Raw genomic sequence first — 19,978 nt, 5'->3', positions numbered from 1 at the left:
CCCGGCTGCCTCTTCATTTCTTTGAAAATATTCTGTGCCCTTTGGCCTTTGGCAATGGCTGGAGAAGGGCTATTGGTCAAGTCCCAACCCTCCATTGCTGGGAATGGCTCTGTGACTAGTGCATGGATATGAACATAACGGGATACTCCTCCCCCACTTATAACTCTAGGGAAGGAGGTGTGGGGGTGTGGAGAGAACACTATTCTGGCCAAGGTCCCAGAGGCCAAAATGTTGACCCAGAGAATGTTGACCCAGCAGCTTAGCTGACCCACCCCCTCTTTTCTCTATAAACTGAAGTCTTGCAGTTCCTTCTCTATGCCAGGGAAGCATTAATAGGGTGTGGCATTATTAGGTTGGCAAACTATTGTTTTATTAAGAGAGTTAAATCAATTATATATAAAGCTACATTTATTGCCTCAAAGGAAAAAGAGAATTCTCCAGCTTGGAAGAGAGACAATGATGGAAATTTTGGGGGTCTTTTTCTTTACTTAAATCTTTGAAGATTCCTCTTGGAATCTGGAGGCTGTAGAAAGAAAGATTTGTAGCATCTGTGCTCTGCAGGCATTGTAGAAAAAGAGAGAAGACCTGGCCTATATGGTCACAGCCAAGAGCCGCATGACACTAGATAAGTCAATTTACATGTCTTGTTCTCCTAGCTTCTTCAACTATAAAACAAAGGGATTGGATAAGAGGGTCTCAGGTACCTTTCAGCTCTGAGTCTATGGTTTTACATCAAAAGTTACCTCTAGCAACTTCCCAAGGACCAAGATATAAGATGTAAAACACAGGTGCAATTTGTTGGGCATATAAAGTCTGTTCAGCCTTATAAACATTAATTTGCATCTTCTATGTGAAAAGCAGTGCTATATGGGGATGGTGGGGTAGTGGATATGTGTAGAGCTGGCCAGGGAGTTAGGAAGATTGGGATTCAAGTCCCATTTTGGATGCATACTAGCTGTAACCCTGAATGGGTCCTTCAATTTCTCATTGACCCCTCAGGGAACCTCCTCTAAGACTATAAGCAAGTGCCATTCTGCATTGCTTGAGAGAATTTCCTCTGAGAATTATCTAGGCCAAATGAAATCATGGGACTGGTTCCCCCCACACCAATATGTGCTAGAATCAAAGTTGGATGAATGAAAAAATATTTGTAAATAATTATTATGTGGGAAGTACTTTGCTAAGTCTGGGAATAGACATACAGAAAGACAGGCCTTACCCTCAAGGAGCTTACATTCTTATAGGGTCAATAAATGAAAGGGAAGAGTGGACAGGGAGAAGTATTATGGTTTAGAAAATCCAGTATTGATGAGTAGAGCCATTTACCAAAGGTGAAAAATGACAGAGACCTCCCTTCAAGAAGTTTATAATCTAGTTTTAGAGGTGGGAGAAAGATGGGCAAAAATAGACTAAGGTAAAGTTAAATAAAGTAGGGGATAAAAAGAGGAGTGGCTAAGAGATTGGGGAGGAAAGAATCACTTCTAGCTGCTACCTGAGCTTAGTACCTGAGCAAGGGCTTACAAAGATGGGAAGAATTTCAACAGTTAAAGAATGGAAGGGGAGTACTCTTTGTTTTTGTTGTATTGTTTCAGTCATTGCCTGTACAAATAATTGAAAGCAGAAGACAGCAGGACAAAATCAAGAAGTCCAGTTTGACTGCAGTGGTGATAAGGAAAGAGGGTCTTGAGAGTCAAGGAAGTTGAAGATACTTAATTTTGCAAGCAATGGTGACTATTTGACAATTTTTGAGCTCTGGGAATGACAAATCCAAGGTCTATGTGGCACAAATCTGAGGGGTATAGTCTGAAGATTAGAGTGGAAATGGGAAAGATAGGAGTGGACAAGGGCCTGAGATAGAGTGATCAGTGGGTGCCTGGAAAAGAGAGGATGGATATGATTTTGTGGAGACAGAATCATCAGGACTCTGCATTGCTACTGAATGGGAACTCTTTTAGAGATGGGAATATTCTTTTCTCCCTCCTCCCCCATCCCCTTTCTCCTCTCTCCACCCTCTCCCTTTTTCCCTCTCCTTCTTCCTGCTCCTTTCCCCCCTCTTCCTTCTCCTCTTCTTTCTTCTTCTTCCTTCTTCCTTCTTCCTTCTTCTTCCTCCTCCTCCTCTTTCTCCTCCTCCTTTTCTTCCTTATAGCATAGTGCCTTACATATAGTAAACACTTAATAAAAAATTTTTTTTTTTCTTGCTATGTCAATGGTGAGAGTACAGATAGGGATAGAGAAAAGCTGACAAGATTTTAAGTGACAGAGGACTGAAGAGAGGTGGGAAGGGTGGGATATTCTGTATTTCCTTTAGAGGTGTTCCTGCCTTCAGGAAGTTCTGTAACTGAATTAAGCCTAAGGCCATCCAGGTAAGTTTGTTTCTTCCTTCCATGCAGCATCTCTTTCTCCCATCCCACCTTTAAACACTAGAGAAACAGGTCTGCCTCCCTATCTGCCCTCTCCCTATCTATGTGCAGTTATTCATTCTCCCACAATGTCTGAATTCTGAATTCAGCTGGAAGAATTAGCACATCTTTCCCAAACCAATATATTTTTTTAAATTTCCATTTACTCACTGTCTCAGCAGCAATCCCTCTGCTTGCCTAACACCTGAGCTCTAGAGCTCCAGATCCCAGAGACAAACATGGACATTATTTAAATGCCATCTTCACATCCCATTACATAAGAACCCAACAATTCCCTGGAAAAATACACACAGCCAGGTGTCCCTACTATTGGAGGCATCCTAGATTGATCAGACTGAAAAAAACCAGAAGGGATCTTAGTTATCATTTAGTTTAGTTCATTCTCTTTCTTGTACAGATGGGAGACTGAGAGAAAGGGAAATATATCTGGCCAGTGTAGCCCTTTGGGTTAGTGGCAAGACTGGTACTCTTTGCACCATATATGTCACTCAGCTTCATATTCCTTGCAGGGAGAAGGGAATCAGGTTCCAGAAAAAAAAGGAACCTACAGCACAGGGCAGATGGACCAGGAAAGAGAAGGTTTCTAATAGGAGAAAGGAGGATGGCAGAGGCTTCCTAAGAGAAAAGGGAGTTCATGCTTGGTCAAGTGTGACCTGGGCAAACCCAGTGAAATTCTTGGTGCTTCCCCACCCTAAGGAAGCACTTGTCACCATCCTGTTTTCTTTCATAAGCTTTAATTTTGGCCTTTTGTCTGTGGGCAGAACTAGAACAGCCAGCTGCTGTGTGGAGGAGACGGTCTATTTTGTTCCCTTAGCTTTGCTTATAGCAATTCTCTCTACCCTGGCAATATTCCTCCCGCCCATGTCCTTCCCTCCCTCCTCAGCTTTCAGCAGAGTCTTTGATAAGTTCCTCAAGTCTTGGTAGAAAGATGAGTCAGGAATCCAATCGGCTGCCACATCCTGCCTCTTCCTACATCTCTTGCATCTCCCCCCTTCTCTCCCCTTCCATGACCATCATTTAATTCAAGCCCTTACCATCTTTCATCTGAACAGCTAAAGGAATCTTCTAATTGGTCTCCATTTCTTTATTCTCTCCTCTCTCTAATCTATCCTTCACATAGCTCACAAATTTACTCCTAAAGCACAGGCTTGAATGAAGCATCCCTCCCCTTTTACTGAATAAACTCCAGTGACTTCCAGCTACCTCTAGGAATCAAAAACAAATTCTATGATTTAGCTTCTAAAATTTTCTACCAACTAACCCCAACCAGCCTTTTAGGCCCTGTTACATGTCCCTCCCCTTCATGAACTTTGGGATCTAGCTACACTAGTCTTACTGCTCGTCTTCTGCTTGGAACACAGAGCCTCCTTTCCTCTTCCTCCAATCCCTTCTTTCCTTCAAGGATTACCTTGAGTCAAGATAGCAAGCCCACCTAATATATGAAGCCTTTCCTGATCCTCCCAGGATGCTAGTAGTAAGTACCTCCTTCTACCAACTATCTTGTATCTATTTCTATGTTCCTATAATTTGTGTTATCTTCCCCACTAGAAATCAGAGCCTAGAACATTACGGTACCTGGGACATGGTAGATGCTTAATAAATGCTTGTCAGTTGGTTGAAATTTGAGTTCTAGTATTGGTTTTCTAGCAAACTACCTGTGCAAGAGCCATTTCCCAGAAAGGAAACTCTAATATTCAGTGTTGTAAGGTATCTCCCAGTTTTGACATAGAACTTTCAGGTCTAAAAGTCTATCATTTTGATTAAGTTTGATTTCACTTGTGATAACTGTATGTCCTAAAAGTTTTAGTGCAATAATTTTCTCTACTGCTTTCTCCATCTTCTCTCTCCTCCTACCTATTTAATTTTTAATGCATTATCTTTCCCCAATATAATGTAATCTCTTTCTGGGCAGGGACTCTTTCTTTGTGGCTTGTATTTGTTGTTCCAGAGCTTAGCACAGTGCCAACACATAGAAAGGCTTTAATAAATACTTTTTTTTTTAAAAGGAGATAAATCGATAGTATTTTATTTTTACAATTACATGTAAAGATGGTTTTCAAAATTCATTTTTGTAAGATTTTGAGTTCCAAACTTTTTCTCCCTTCCTCCCTTCTCTTCCTCCTCCACAAGACAGCAAGCTATCAGAGATAGGTTATATCTGTGCAATCATTTTAAAAATTTAATAAATACTTTTTGACCTGCCTGTGATGCTAACAGGTGGCTTCTATTAACTAATATTACATTATAAGGCTTTAAAGCTTGCAAGGGACTTAATTATCTCCTTTCAATCCTATGAGTTAAGTACTCCACGTATTATTATCCCCAATTTACAGCTAAGGAATTTGTAGTTGTAAAGGAACTTGCGCCTCCGAAAATGTTAAATGATTTCCCCCCGCCTCCTGGAGTTAGGAAGTATCAGAGGGCAGATCGAGCCCTTGTTTTTGAACGTGACTAGGTCCGGCATGCCAGATGCCGCACCAAGCTGCCTTTCCTTCCGTGACTGTGACGGTTCATCCTGCCAGCAACAGAGAGCCACCAGAAGTTTTTGGATATCAGAGTCTGGCAGGAGGGATTGGCAGGAGAGAAATTAGAAGAAGGGAGAAAATTTGAGAAAAAAAAAGGGATAATCCAGGAGAGAGTGGATGACTACCTGGACTAAGATGTGGGCAGTAGTGATGGAGCAGGGTACATGTGCCCCTCTTCCTTTGTATCCCCTGGCGCTTACTTAGCGCAGAACCCGGCCCACAATAGGAGCTTAATCGATGCTTTCTGCCTTGACAATCTGCGCCTCCAGGACGTTTGAGGGCGGAGGACGGGAAAGACTGAGGGACCCGGCGGTCCGTTAGATGGAAGAATCCTGGCTAAATGAGGAGGCAGTTCTGGGGCGAGGGCGGAGCCAGCCCCCTCCCTTCTGCGCTCCTCCCTCTGGGAGCCGGCTGGTCAGGGCTGGGCTGGGCGGCGCTAGGACCTCGCTCTGCTCGGGCTCGGGCTCTGCTCCGGCTCGGGCTCCGGCTCCAGCTCCGGCTGCAGCGGGGCCTGGGCCAGTAGCGGCTCCGGGGCTGCGGAGGCGCCGGGGGCCCAGCTGCAGCGCCATGTGAGCGGGGCCGGGCACGGGTGCTCCCCGGGGGAGGTGAGCCGGGGGCAGAGGACGCACGGGGAGGGGGAGAGCCTGGGGCATAGATGCGCGGAGTTAGGATGGGGGTGTGTGGGCGGGGGCAAGGAGGGCTGGTCCAGGAGCGTGGAAAATGGGATCTCTGCCCCATCTCCCTCCAACTCTGAGCCCAGCCCATCTGCGCTCCGGAATCCCCCGGGTGCTGGGCGCCGGAGGCAGCCTCCACCCCAGCCTGACAGCTGCTGGGACCGAGAGGTGGACCCTGCCCCCATCCCAGGGGAGAATGGGTGAGGGGAGAGGGCACGGCCCCTGATGAAGGAAGGAGGCGGGCACTGAGGGGGCTTCCAGAGCTCCGAGCGGATAAAGGGAGGGTTGGGAGCTTGTCTCCCTCCCCCCCTTCCTCTTATCAGTCTCCCCATCCTGGGTCAGCCTAAGCTGCTTTACCCAGTCCTCCGCCCCGGGGCTGTGGGGGGCTGCTCCTCCGAGTGCCTGCTCCGCTGGGTTCCTGGGCCGTGATCTTTGCCCCCACCTTGGGGTGCTGCTGTTTTCCACTCCGGATGGGCCCTCAGGCTGTCCAAAAACTTGCTGGCAGTGGGTAATCCCTGGGAGGAGCTAGGGGGGTGGGGTGGGGGGCTCTAGTGGGAGGGGCAGTGTAGTGCCCTGGGGCCAGAGTGCTAGGGGGCTGGGGGTTGGAAGGGTATGTGGGCAGTGACAACCCAGAATGCACTGCTCTAGGGTCCCCCTCCCTTCTGCTTCCCCCCCTCCACTCTTACTGGGGCCACTGAGAATGAGGGAGAGTTCTTGGTGCAGAGTCGGGGCTCCCAGCGGCCCATGCCGGGAAAAGGAGTGCAGTCTCTTGACCCAGATGCTACTTCGTGGAGGGGGGTGGTTTTGATGTTTCCCCTTTCCCCCTTCCCCTCCCAAATCCTAACCCCCAACTGCTTCCTGCCTTTTCCTGATGTGTTTTTCCCCCGAGCCCTCCCACTCAGGGACTTTGTGCTCCTCCACTTTTGGGGGTGGAGAACAAGAGAGAAAACAGGATACGGAGGGGTTGGGAGAGCTGGAGCTTGGGTCTGTAATGGGAAGGAATGTTCTAAGTCTACAATCCCAGCCTCCCACACACCTAAGGCATAGAGGGAGGAGGAGGGGAGAGAAGACAGGAAGGGTAGGCTGTTAGTGGAATGGGGGGGGCATATACCCATCCCAGGGTCCCATACAGAAGGACTATCAGTTCTTCTTTTTGGACCTCTCTTTTGGTTTTCAAAACCTCTTTTGTCTTCTATTTTACTTTCCCCTACCTACCAGTTAGCACAAGGAAAGCTCTGGATAGGTCCTGGGCTTGGTGGGGCAGAGAATTGAGGGGCTGTGCTGGTGTTTTCAGGGAAGTGCCGAGGCCAGAAAGCCCTGGCTTAGAAGAGAGGACTCCTTCCATCTGGGAAATTCGTGGGAACCATGAGAAGCCTGAATTTCCCCACCCCCACATGAGAGGGCGAGGGGGCCCTGTTTTCCAGGCATGGTACATGTGATCTTTCAGTTGGCAGGGGAGCTTAGCACAGAGAGAGCTGTCACCTGACCTGAGTTTTAGTTCTAGTTCTGCCGCTAACAATTGGGCATTACAATATATTAATTGTATAAGGCCCAAACACTTCAATCCAACAAACACTACTAGGTGTTCAGCAACTACCTGAAAGATTCTAAACAGGTCATGTTTCTGTGGGCTTCTGGGTCAAATGATCTGGTTGGATCATTAGGCTGTCTCAGATCCCTTCTGGATCTGACATTCTGTGTTTTAAGGGCTTTCTAGCTCTAATACATTAAGAGCTTAACCAGCTCTAATATTCTATGAGTCTTAAATTAATTTAAGTTCTCTCCAGGTATTCTATTTGATTAAACTGGACATTGTGCTGAGTATTCCTTGCTCTTTCTCTTATGGACCTGTATTCTTCTCCCTTAAGCCCCTCATACCTACCTCTCCTTCCCCCAATTTCAAATTCAGTTTCCCTGGTGGTTTGGTTGTTGCTTGGGTAATGGGATTCGCTTAGGTAGGTCATGCTTCCCCTGCTGGTGTTTGAGAAGATCCCCAGTGATCAAGGGTTCTAGCCCCGGCTCTCATGTTTATTCACTATGTGACTTAGAGAAGACATTTTCCAAACTTAGGGGGTCCCTAATTCCCTCATCTGTTAATCAGGAGATTGGGTTAGATGATTTCAAAATCTTTTCCAACTCTAACATCCTCTGATCCTATGTGGATATTGGCAACTTTGAGTACTTCTCAAACCTTGAGGGCCAAATCCGAGAAAGAAGGGTGGAGTGCTATTGGGGGTAGGCACAAAGGACCTGGCCATCTAAGAGAGGGAATTCCTCTGGGAAATGTGCCTGTAGGAATATTCTTGGGTTATGATTTTAGAACTATTACGTATATCTTTTATTAAACCTGGAGATGAAGAAGGAAGGAAGAGAAAAGGGAATAACTAAGGAAGAAGATATATTCTTTAGGGATGTTTCAGGGCATGGAGAAAGAGATCCATATGGTTAAAATATAAAATTATCCTGACAATCCCTGGTTTGTTCCTTGTCTCCTCCTGGGGGTCTCCAGGGCCAACTGGCTCTAATTTGGGGGTGTCCCCTATGCTGGAAGGACAGGGGCACAATTTTTGGTCAAGGAAAAGAGGTAGGGATGGAGGCCAGAGAAGGGAGAACTACACCAATAGTAGCTCAAGATTCTTGTGAATTGCTCCCAAATGGACATGTGGAGTTGGCTGATTTTTCATCATGGGACCAGTCAGTGGAAATCCTAGCTCTCTCAGTGGCCACTTTAAGACCATTTCTCCTCTGCTGTGACTATGAAGAGTTGAGCCCTTTCCTGTTGGCTTGCAGGTGTGACCCTTTTTCCCCCTCCCCCGGGTGACCGGAAGGCTGTTCCTACCCCAAGATTGCTGGAGAGACATGAATAAAAACAAGGTGAGTGCCTCATCCTTCTCCCGGTCTGGGCATCTTACTGGACTCTTGAACTGCTGTGCACCAGCACTTGAATTCTAATCTGCTCCTGGGATCTGATCTGCAGGCTGGAGCCACCATGGGACCTTGGCAACTATCCTTTCTGTTCAAATGCTCAAGGGGCCTGGTGCTGGGGGGCTCAATTCATCTGGAACTCAACTCAGTTTTCTCATCTATAAAATGAAGATAAGGACCTTTGCCTTCCTTAACTTCTAGAGTTATAGGGAAGAACAGATTAGGAAATGGGTGGGAAAATAATCTAAAGGGCTGTTGAGATGGGTAGGCCGTATTTCCCCTGGGTATAGGCCCCTCATTAGGTATGCCAAGGGAGATGCCATCAGAGAAGTCCCCACCCTACAAACTAAAGTCCTAAATTCAAAGCAGAATCTGAACTCAGATCTCTCCTGACTCCTTCCTTTGGGACACCTTTACCTGAGGACACAGGGCGTGAAACTTATTTCTGACCCATTCATCACCCTGTGATTTAAACCTCTCATTTCCCCTCTCCTTTTCTTTCTTTTGGCCACCATAGATTCCTAACTGATCTCCCTGATAACATTCTCCCCCCTCCCCCCATCAGCTATTTTAAACATAGTTCCAGGTTCATCTGTTTTAAACATCATGCTCCTTTTGTATCATTCCTTTGCTCGAGTACCTTCTGTGACTGAAGGCTAAGGCAAAAGTTTTTCTGCCTGATAATCAAATCTCTCCACTGTTTAACTCCAGTTTACTAATCCAGCTTTATTTCTTACTACTGCCATATGTGAATCCACTGCTGCAGCCAGACTAATCCTTCACCCACTCACCTCCACCTGAAATGCCCTCTTTTTTCTGCTTATCCATCTTTCAGGTGATAGCTAAAGGCCCCCTCTGTCCATATGACACCCAGCCCAGGGTGATTCCTCCTTTTCCTCATCTGAGGTCCTTAGATTTTTCCTACAAGTGTAAATTATCCTTATGTTTGTCTACCAACTAGACTGTGAGCTCCTTGAGGCCAGAATTTGAGTATCCATATAATGTAGTCTGAGACAGGGCTAGACACAAGCAGGTGTTCAGTGGGCATTGCTAGCATTTTATGGAGAGGTACCTGATGTGCCACAGGCAAATAATCATTAGGTATTTAAGAAGTGTGTGGTAGTGAAATGCAGTCAGGTATATCAGGAAGGATGTCTTCGGAGGACCTGGCACAGCAGCTCTTGCCTTGTGGTCCTTCATTTTATAATGAATCATGAAGGATCATGTGCCTCTTCTGTGCCAGGCTCTGTGCTAAGCTCTGGATTACAAAGAAAGGTAAAATTATCCTCTGCCTCCCAGAGCACACATTCTAAAGGGTTAGACAACATGCAAACAACTATGTACATATGAGATCTATACAGTCTCAAGTGAGGCTGAATCTTAGAGAAAGCAAAGTAAGATTTGAACAGGTTTTTTTTTTATGACTAATTTTTTTATAACATTATCCCTTGTATTCATTTTTCCAAATTTTCCCCTCCCTCCCCTAGATGACAGGCAATCCCATACATTTTACATGTATTACAGTATAACCTAGATACAATATATGTGTGTAAATCCAATTTTCTTGTTGCATGTTAAGTATTGGATTCCGAAGGTATAAGTAACCTGGGTAGATAGACAGTAGTGCTAACATTTTACATTCAATTCCCAGTTGAACAGAGTTTTTTAAAAATTAATTTTCAATGGTATTTTATTTTTCCCAATACATATGAAGATAGTTTTCAACATCCATTTTTGCAAGACTTTGTTCCAAATTTTTCTCCCTGCCTTCCTTGCCTTCTCCCTCTCCAAGACAGCATAATAATCTGATATAAGTTAAATATATGCAATTCTTTTAAACATATTTCCATATTTGTCATACTGTGCAAGAAAAAAATCAAACCAAAAGGGAAAAAGCCATGAGAAAGAAAACAAAGAAAAAGTGAAAATATTGTGCTTTGGTTCATAGTCACTCTCCATAGTTCTCTCTCTGGATGTGGATGGCATTTTCCATCCCAAGTCTCTTGGAATTGCTTTGAATCACCTCAATGTTGAGAAGAATCATTGAATAATTTTGTTGTTACTATGTACAGTGTTCTAGTTCTTTTTTTTTAATTATAGTTTTTATTTACCAGATATATGCATGGGTAATTTTACAGCATCGACAATTGCCAAATCTTTTGTTCTAATTTTTTCCCTCCTTCCCCCCCCCCCCCCGCCCCTGATGGCAGGTTGACCAATACATGTTAAATATGTTAAAGTATAATTTCAATACAATATATGTATACATGACCAAATAGTTGTTTTGCTGTACAAAAAGAGTCGGACTTTGAAATAGTGTACAATTAGCCTCTGAAGGAAATCCAAAATGCAGGTGGACAAAAACAGAGGGATTGGGAATTCTATAGTGGTTCATAGTCATTTCCCAGAATTCTTTTGCTGGGTGTAGCTGGTTCAGTTCATTACTGCTCTATTGGAACTGATTTGGTTCATCTCATTGTTGAAGAGGGCCACGTCCATCAGAATTGATCATTATATACAACAATCTGCTCATTTCACTCAGCATCAGTTCATATAAGTCTCTCCAGGCCTCTCTGAAATCATCCTGCTGGTCATTTCTTACAGAAGTGTTCTAGTTCTTTAAGCAAGGTCTTACAGGAAGTCAGGGAAGAAAGGTGAGGGCAGAGAGCATTCCAGGCCTAGAGGACAGCCGTTGAGAAGACAGAAGACAGCCCCACTATGATGTTCATCAGCCATCTCCCTGACTGCAGTGGGGAGTTTATGAGGGTTGTTTAAGAGGTTTGATAATGCAAATGCTATGGAAAAAATAATCAAATGAGTACTCTCATTCCCTCATTCCTGGAAAGGAATTATTTAATTGTCTTGTTCTGGCTACCATTTCCCTGTATATTTTGGCTTCTTCTGTTAGAACGGAAGCTCCGAGAGTAGCCATTGTCTTTGTTTTTGTATTTAAACCTCTAGTGCTTAGCATGATGCCTGGTAATTGTTTAATCAATGCTTTTTCACTCCTTCATTCATTCATTCACTCCTTCACTCCTTCCTTCCTTCATTCACAGGCCGCACTGTGTCCCTGACTAAGGGATGGCTTTCCCTAGTGTAGCCTAAGAGCTGGAGGGGCCCTGACTTTGGCCTCTTGGCCTCTGATTGCCTTTGATCTAGTCTCCTTCCCTTCCTCTGTAGGGCCAGCGATCAGTGGTGCTAGGGGCCCTGTTTGTGCTCATCACCCTCCTCATCCTCTACAGCTCCAACAGCGTCAATGACGTCTTTCCCTACGGCTCTCTTCGAGGCCGCTTCCACCGGCCGCCCAACCTGAAGAAGTGGGCCATTGCTGACAGCTATGTCCCAGTCCTTGGCAACAAGGTAGGAGGAGGGCTGGCCAGCCCGGAGCTTTGGGGAGCTCACCCCTGGGAGTTAGTCCTGCTGAGAGCCGTGCTGGGGGGGACTAGTGTGAGCATCTTTAGGAGGAGCAGTTATTCTGAGGTCCTAGAGCTAGAACTGGAAGAGACTGCAGAGACCATCTAGTCCAATCCCTAATTTTACAGAGAAGGAAGCTAAAGCCCAGACAGGGTAAGTGATTTTTACAAATTGGTCACACAAGTAGTCAGAGTCCAAGGCAGGATTTGAACCCAGGTTCTGTTTCCCCAGTTAGTCTTCTTATTGTACTACATGCTTCTGCTTATGGAGAGGCCTTTCCCGGAGATACATTTATTTATCCACCCAGAAATGAGTAGAAATGGAAACATTGGTACTCTCCTTCAAGAAACAGAAATGTTCTCTTGGATTTAAAAAAAAAAAATTGATGTTTATTTTATATTTCTATCACTTCCCAGTGAGTCCTGTCTCCAAGATTACTCCCCTTGTAACAATGAAAGAAAACCAATCAGCACACTGACTGTTGTCTGAAAATGCACCTCTTTGTTTACCTGAAGTCTGTCACCTCTTGTGGAGAGTTAGGCGACACCCTTGATGTCAGTCCTCTGAAGTCAATCTGGTCCTCTTTTGCTGGTAGATCTGAAGTCTCTGAAGATTGTTTTCCTTTATGTCATTGTGGAGGTGGTGCTAATTGTTCTCCCTCACTTTCTAAGATGCCCAGGGCTGAGAATGGAAGCCTGGGGTTAGGACACCAGGAAATGTGTCTTACCTAGCCATGGGTTCAATGATTTATTTCCACTTTCCCCACTTGGTTTTAAGCTCTAGTAAAGACTACAGGGCTCTGACTTCATCCTAGTTTTGTGTAATATTTTTTATAAGTCATTTGAAATGAGAGGTTTAATGCCAAGTTTATGGATGACAACTAATTATTTAATCAATAAGCATTTATTAGACATCTGTAATGTGCTAGGCATTGTGCTAAAAACACTGAGGAGATGAAGTACAAACAGCCCTTGTCTTCAAAGAGCTTACTCCCCCTTCTCCCCTCCCTCTCAATTAACAAGTATTTATTTTCTCTCTCTCTCTCATAACTCCCAGGTTATTTTTGTTTAGTTGTTTCAGTCATGTCCAACTCTATGCATCCCCTTTGGGGTTTTCTTGGCAGAGATCCTGGAGTGGTTCGCCATTTCCTTCTCCACCTCATTTTACAGATGAGAAAACTGAGGCAAACCAAGTTAAGTGACTCGCCCAGTGTCATATAACTATTAAGTTTCTGAGGTGAGATTTGAACTCAGATCTTTCTGATTCCAGGCCTGGTCCTAACCTCTCCTAACCCATTAAAATAAAACAAACCCAACCTTGTGATAAATAAGCATAACCAAGCAAAACAAAATCCCACCCGTCCAAAGATGTGTATCTCAGCCTGCATTTTGAGTCTGTCATTGTTCTGTTCATCAGTCTTCTGGAATCATATTTTGTCATCGAGTTGATTTAGAACTTTCAGAGTTGTTTATCTTTACACTGTTGTTGATAGTACATAAATCATTCTGGTTCTGATCATCTCATTGTGCATCAGCTCACACAAGTCTTTACAGGTTTTTCTGAAATCCTCCCTTTCAGCATTTTTAGCAGCACAGCAGTATCCTGTTATTACATACCATTATTTGTTTAGTCATTCCCTAGTTGATGGGCATCTTAGTTTTTTTTTTTACCACAATAAAAAGAGCTGTTATGAATATTTTTGTACATGCAGATCCTTTTCCTTTTTTGATCTTTTGGAGCGTAAACCTTATGTCGCAGGCATATAGGCCATTTGATGATTTGGGGGCATAATTCTAAATTGTTTTCCAGAGTTTCCAGAATGATGTGGTGCCCCATTTGAATAACTAGGAAGTAAGTTATGATTCTATTTTTCTAAGATGTCTTCTCTAAATACCAATTCACAGAGGAACATGCATTCTAATAGAAGAGGCAATCTACATAAATAGAGGAATACAGTACATTAGACACAGAATAAGAATTCACAAAAGATCTCTGATAAAAATCAATTGGAACAAATTCAAAATGATATACTCATATTTTTAAAAAAGCAATTTTGCAGATACAGGATGGGAGAGCTCTGGATTAACTGTTATTCGGTTATTGCAGTTGTATCCAACTCTCTGGGACCTCATTTCTGGTTTTCTTTGGAGACGTGCCAGAGTGGTTTGCCATTTTCTTCTCTGACTCATTTTACAGATGGGGAAATGGAGGCAACCAGAGTTAAGTGACTTGCCCAGGGTCACACAACTAGTAAGTGTCTGAGGCTGGTTTTAAATGTGGGTCTTTTTGACTTCCCATCAGGCACTCCGTGCTCTGCCACCTCTCTGTCCCAAATTCTGGAAAGTCAAAGGTGTCTAATGTCCTCATTTTTCTGATGGGGAAACTGAGGCCCAGGGAGGCTGAGCTGCCTACTGAAGGTCATGCGGACAATGAGGGGCAGAGCTGGGATTTGGTATAACTCAGAGAATCTTCCTCTCCCTCGGCAGACACTGACCTCCCACTGTCACCAGTGTGTGATCATCACCAGCTCGAGCCACCTTCTGGGGACGAAGCTGGGGCCAGAGATCGAACGGGCAGAGTGCACCATACGCATGAACGATGCACCCACCACGGGCTACGAGGTGGATGTGGGGAGCAAGACCACCTTTCGAGTCGTGGCTCACTCCAGCGTCTACCGTGTCCTGCGGCGGCCCCAGGAGTTTGTCAATAAGACCCCGGAGACCGTGTTCATCTTCTGGGGGCCTCCCAGCAAAATGCAGAAGCCCAATGGCAGCCTGCTGCGCGTCATCCAGCGCGTGGGTCTCGCCTTTCCCAACATGGCCGCCTACGCCGTCTCGCCCGCCCGCATGCGGCAGTTTGATGATCTCTTCCGCGGCGAGACGGGCAAAGACAGGTACCTGCTTCCCTGACACCAACGGCCCTGCGTGACCCCCAGCTCCCAGCATGCACTGCTCGGATTCCTCTTTGCTGGTGCAGTCACCCCTGGTATAAACAGCACTCCATCAGTGTATCAGCCAACGAGAATTTATTAAGCGTCTCTTATATTGCAATCATTGTGCCGGGTACTGGGGCCGCAAAGAAAATAAGAGAGCCCTTTGCCCTTAAGATGTCATTTACCCAGATAAGTTTTGGAAGCAAGCCAGTTTTGGAAGGTGGGGTGGGGTGCAGAAATGAGGAAGGTGTCTGTAGAAGGTGTCACAGGGGGAACTAGCAACAGGAAAGAGGGGTATATCCCGGGAATGGGCCAGGCAGCTCGGGCAAAGGTGCGGGAAGATGGAGTGGGCTGTGCCCGTGTGTGGGAGAAGAAATCCGTGGAGTTCGTGTGAAGTGTGAGAGGAGTATGTAGAGTACGCAAAAGGGGGCAGTAGATGAGAAAGCTGGAAGGGCAGGCTGGAGCCAGATTTTGCAGGGGGTTAAAGCCAAACAGGGGAGTCTGTGTTTAATTCTGGTGGAGTCCACAGAGCAGGAGGGTGATAGGTCACATCGGAGCTTTAGAAAACTCACTTTGGCAGCTTTGTGGAGGATGGGGTGTCCTTCAGCCAACCTGGGCTGTGACCCCATTTCTGGATAAATTAGAAACAAGGACATGACCTTCCCCACGAGGCCTTAGTGCTGATTTCTGTGGCCCCCAGGTGTTTCTTCCTAAAGAGACACCAGAAATCAAAACAGAAAACTCCCAGTTTTTTTCCAGTTGACTTTAGGGGGGTCCTGGGTCCAGAGACAAGCGGGGCTTGGCTCTCTTAGAGAGGTGAGAGGCTGGCAGGAGGGAGATCAGCAGGAGACGGCTAGTGCAGAGAAGAGATGATGAGATGGTGAGAGAAGGGAATGGATGTGAGATGCTGTGGACAAACTTGGTGCCGTCTTGGAGAGGGAGGGATACCAGACAGGGCACCCCAGCGCGCCCAGGCCGCCCACTGTACCGCAGTCCAGCACAACTGACAGTTTAAAGACCTCTTACTGAGGAATCATGGGGGAAAGTGGGCACTAGTTAGAGAGCAGTGCATGGTCTTCCTCCTCGACTCCCTTCCCCAAAGCTACCTTCCTTACTCTCTGCTCCCTGGCCCCCGAACTGCAGGGAGAAGTCTCGATCCTGGCTGAGCACTGGCTGGTTCACCATGGTCATTGCCGTGGAGCTCTGTGACCGGGTCCACGTCTATGGGATGGTGCCGCCCAACTACTGCAGGTGAGGATTCTGCTCCCTCCCTCCCCCCATTCCGTGCATTCCCATACCTCCGTCTGATCCCATAAGTGGGTATATCAGGCTGCTTTTGTAGTTTCCAGAATGATCCCCAACCCATTAGTCGGCTTGTCCCAGTCCCCAAACCTTTTGGTCATTGTCCCCCTCCTAGACTGGAAGCTTCCCGAGGACAGGAACCACAGCTCATCTAGAACTCAGGTGTCCCCGGGACGTTCAAGACATTCAAAAAATAGAATATAAACATTCAAAACTGTTTGTTGAATGGATGAATCAACTGACGAGAGTCAGAGAATGTTAAGAGCTGGAAAGGACTTTACTTTGTCCTTTAGTCCAAACCCCTCCCATTCTAGAGAACTGGCCCCATATTTTAGTCCTGCTCCACCATGAACTGGCTGCTTGGTCTTGCCTTTAGAATCAATCTAATCCCGTTGTCTAGGTTAACTTGGGGGTGGGACAGGGTGCGTGTGACATGGGTCAGGACCTCGGCGGCATTTTTGGTCCTATGAGGAGGGGGCCTCCGGGGGAGGCTCTCCTTCAGCAGCGTGCTCTTTTCTTTGTCCCCTCTGCAGCCAGCGGCCCCAGCCTCACCGGATGCCCTACCACTACTATGAGCCCAAGGGGCCAGACGAGTGTGTCACTTATATCCAGAATGAGCGCAGCCGCAAGGGGAATCACCACCGCTTCATCACTGAAAAGAGGGTTTTTTCCTCTTGGTCTAGGGCCTACAACATTACCTTCTCCCATCCCTCCTGGACATAAGGGCTCAGAGAGTAGGATCCCGGACAATCAGGGTATAGAGCGTAGGTCCTGGCACTTGGGACTCAGGAGAATTCTTCTGGCCAATCTATATCTCAACTAGTTGGTCTTAGAGCTTCTTCTAGTTATTCAAGGCCTGGAGGGCAGGATAGGCTCTCCAGGTTATTTGGCAACTTTGAGGGTATCTTTTGGCCATTCAGGGTCTTGGAGGCATATCTTAGCTAAACAGGGTCTGGTGTACTTTTCCTAATGAATCAGGGTCTTGGGGTGTCCTTCAGCCAACCTGGGCTGTGATCCCATTTCTGGGTAAATTAGAAACGAGGACATGACTTTCCCCATGAGGCCTTAGTTCTGATTTCTTTTGACGCCGAGGTGTTTTTCCCTAAAGAAACACCAGAAATCAAAACAACAAAAATCAAAACAAAAAAAATTCCCAGTTTTTTTATTTTTTTTCCAGTTGTCTGTAGAGGAGGTACTGAGCCCAGAGACAATGGGGGCTTGGACCAAAGGCTGGGAGAGGAGGCACACAACATGCCCTTTGCCACAGACACAAACCACTTACAGTGGTCTCGGTGCCCCTGCCCGCTGACGACTGGCCCGGCTCTCTCAGCACGTCCTCCAAGTGAAGCAGGATGTAGCTTCCCTTCTTTCAGGGAGCTGGGTCCATTCTGTGGTAGCCTGGGGAGGAGAGAGCCAAGGACAGTCCTTAGCATTTCTGTGGCCCTGTGCATTCCAGGGGCCTTTTCCTTTACTCCAGAGAACTTTGAAGTGTTTGCTTCTCCCCATCCCCTGGCACTCAAAATGGGAAGAAAAGAGGAGAGAGGACGTGATTTGATGCTGTAGGGGATCCCTGGACTGAGGCCCTGGGTTCTAGTCTCAACTCTGCTGCTAATTCACTGACCGGACTTTGGGCAAGTGACTTTCCCTCTATAGACTCTGAAGGGTTTGGACTCAGTGATTGCTAAGATCTCTTCCAGCCCAGACATTTTAGAGTTCTGTTTCTGACCCCGTGCCCTTTATTTTCCCTCTTAGTTCCCTCTTCAGTCCCATTCTGTTTCTGGTTCTGGGTAGGCATGGGTTGGGAACCGAGGACTAAAGAACTCTGCTCTATCAGGATAGGCAAAGACCTTTCCCAAACCCCTACTCCCCTGTCTTGCCAATACCTCTTTCTTCCCAAGGCTGTGATTGTCAGGGAAGGGGGGGAATACCCCACTCTTGAGTGGGTGAACATCCACCTAGATTCCTCCCTGCCCTCCCTTCTCCCTGCCCCCTTCCAGCTGCTAATCTCCTTGGAAATTAAATCGACAGTGCCTCATTTCCTCTTCTCCATTTGTTCCCATCCCTCCTCCCCAATCCCACAATGTCTCAGTCTTGTCTCAGTGAGCTCCCTTCCCACTTGCTGAGTGATTTTCCACTAGTTTGGAAAGGAACACATGGCTGCAGGCTCTACTTAGGCCCAGAAAAAGAAATAGGCATTCTACTTGCAATTGGAATTTAGATGTGCATCCCTTCTGAGTGGAGGGGTTAAAAGCCCTAGTAACCAAAAAGCAAACCAGCTGCTCAGGTCGCTGATGAGGGCTTGGGTTCCAGGCTTCCTCCCACTGGGCCTGTCACTAAATCGCTGACTCTGTTTTCCCCCAGGAGCAGCTGGTGGGGATAGAGAGGGTGTCCCTAGCTACTCAGTGTGCCATCTTGTTCCTCCGCATCCCAGGTGAGGGACGGAGCTGTGAGAAAGCATTCCTGGGTGGGTCTTTGTGGGTGTGTCTAGAGGTGCCATGGGGAACCCGGTAGGTTGAGACCAGAGGCTAGGTAGTGCTTGGGTCAGGGAGTATACATTCTGTTGTCGGGCATAGCCCGAGCTCCCCTCACCATCACTCCCCTCCCCAGCCCTGAAAGGTGGTTTTGTAATGGTTTGTATAGGAATAAATACTATTCAGCTCTCACTGTCTTTCTGTGTCTGAAACCTCAATCAAGGCTTATTCTTTGTGGGATATCTGTGGGGTGGGGTCTCTCTGGAGCTGTCCAACACCATGACCTCATAAATCTTGGATCGTGCGCCAGGTCAAGAAGTCAAACTTTAAGGTCACAAATCTAGGGCCGAAAAGAAAGGCCCTTAGGAGCCATCTGGTCCAATCCCTTCTTTCTTTCTTTTTTTTTTTTTTTTTCTTTTTACAGATGAGGAAACTGAGGCCCTGAAATGTTAAATGATTAGCCAAAAATCACATAAGTAGTGAGTGGTATGGGGCAACTAGACAGCGCAGTGGATAAAGTGGCTAGTTCTGGAGTCAGCAAAAGAAAGATGAATCTTTCATTGTTCTACGTTCAAATTTGGCCTCAGATGCTTACTGGCTGTGTGATCTTGGGCAAGTCACTTAACCCTGTTCGCCTCAGTTTTCTCATCTGTAAAATGAACTACAGAAAAAAATGGATCTTTGATCCTCAAGGACTACAGTGAGATCCTCCAGGATCTCTGCCAAGAAGACCCCCAAAAGGATCACAAAAGAGTCAGAAATAACTGAACAATAACCCCCTAATCCAACAATCCTGATCCAGCAACAAATATTGCATCCCTGCTATGTGCCTAGCCCTTTGCTTGTTGCTATGGAACAGGCTCTGCAGAAAGGTGTCTCTGTCCTCAGGCAGCTTCCTAGTCTAGACAGGATGAATGAACAAAATACAAGGGTAGGTGCCAAGGGGAAAAAGCTGATGTGGACATGGCTAGTCCACCTTTGCAAAGCCCTTTATATACTTTATCTTATTCAATCCTCACTGTAGCCCTCAATATAGCCCCACTATATATATACACATACATACTTTCCACATATACATACACATACATTCACACACACACATACACACGTACCTGGGAGGTTCGGGCTACCCCCATTTCACAACTGAGGAAACTGGGGCTGAGAGATTAAGTGGCTTGCCCAGGGTCGCGTGGTTAGTATCTTCTGAGGCTGAATTTGAACTCGGGTCTTGACTCTTAAATCTAGCATTCTGTGATCTCTATTATGGCTTCTCGGGTCAGTGTGTTAGTGGGAGAAGGGGGTAGGGCGGAAGAGT

At 46.2% G+C, this 19,978-nt stretch overlaps 1 protein-coding gene across 5 annotated transcripts; it reads left to right on the top strand.

Annotated features, from left to right (window-relative positions):
- The first annotated feature begins 1,591 nt into the window (after positions 1 to 1,591).
- Positions 1,592 to 18,860, top strand: ST6GALNAC6 (ST6 N-acetylgalactosaminide alpha-2,6-sialyltransferase 6). 5 transcript variants are annotated; one of them, XM_074293730.1, is made up of 6 exons: positions 1,592 to 1,727; positions 8,410 to 8,493; positions 11,725 to 11,904; positions 14,445 to 14,851; positions 16,034 to 16,141; positions 16,726 to 18,860. In XM_074293730.1, exons 2-6 carry the CDS (start codon positions 8,479 to 8,481, stop codon positions 16,913 to 16,915), a joined length of 900 nt encoding a protein of 299 aa, XP_074149831.1. In that variant the 5' UTR covers positions 1,592 to 1,727; positions 8,410 to 8,478; the 3' UTR covers positions 16,916 to 18,860. The 5 variants fall into 5 exon arrangements, with proteins under 5 accessions (XP_074149831.1, XP_074149833.1, XP_074149830.1 ...); XM_074293732.1 differs by lacking the exon at positions 1,592 to 1,727 and adding an exon at positions 3,174 to 3,894; XM_074293729.1 differs by lacking the exon at positions 1,592 to 1,727 and adding an exon at positions 5,207 to 5,550.
- The last annotated feature ends 1,118 nt before the right edge of the window (positions 18,861 to 19,978 follow it).

The sequence above is a fragment of the Sminthopsis crassicaudata genome, chromosome 2 (genome assembly GCF_048593235.1).
Source record: "Sminthopsis crassicaudata isolate SCR6 chromosome 2, ASM4859323v1, whole genome shotgun sequence".
Taxonomy (NCBI): Eukaryota; Metazoa; Chordata; class Mammalia; order Dasyuromorphia; family Dasyuridae; genus Sminthopsis; species Sminthopsis crassicaudata.
The sequence above is the reverse complement of the archived record's forward strand: the minus strand, read 5'-3'. Positions and strand labels throughout refer to the sequence as shown.

Coding starts and splice junctions, on each gene's coding strand:
- ST6GALNAC6 (XM_074293730.1), top strand. Junction 14,852..16,033: donor GGCGAGACGGGCAAAGACAG/GTACCTGCTTCC, acceptor CCCGAACTGCAG/GGAGAAGTCTCGATCCTGGC. Junction 16,142..16,725: donor GTGCCGCCCAACTACTGCAG/GTGAGGATTCTG, acceptor TCCCCTCTGCAG/CCAGCGGCCCCAGCCTCACC.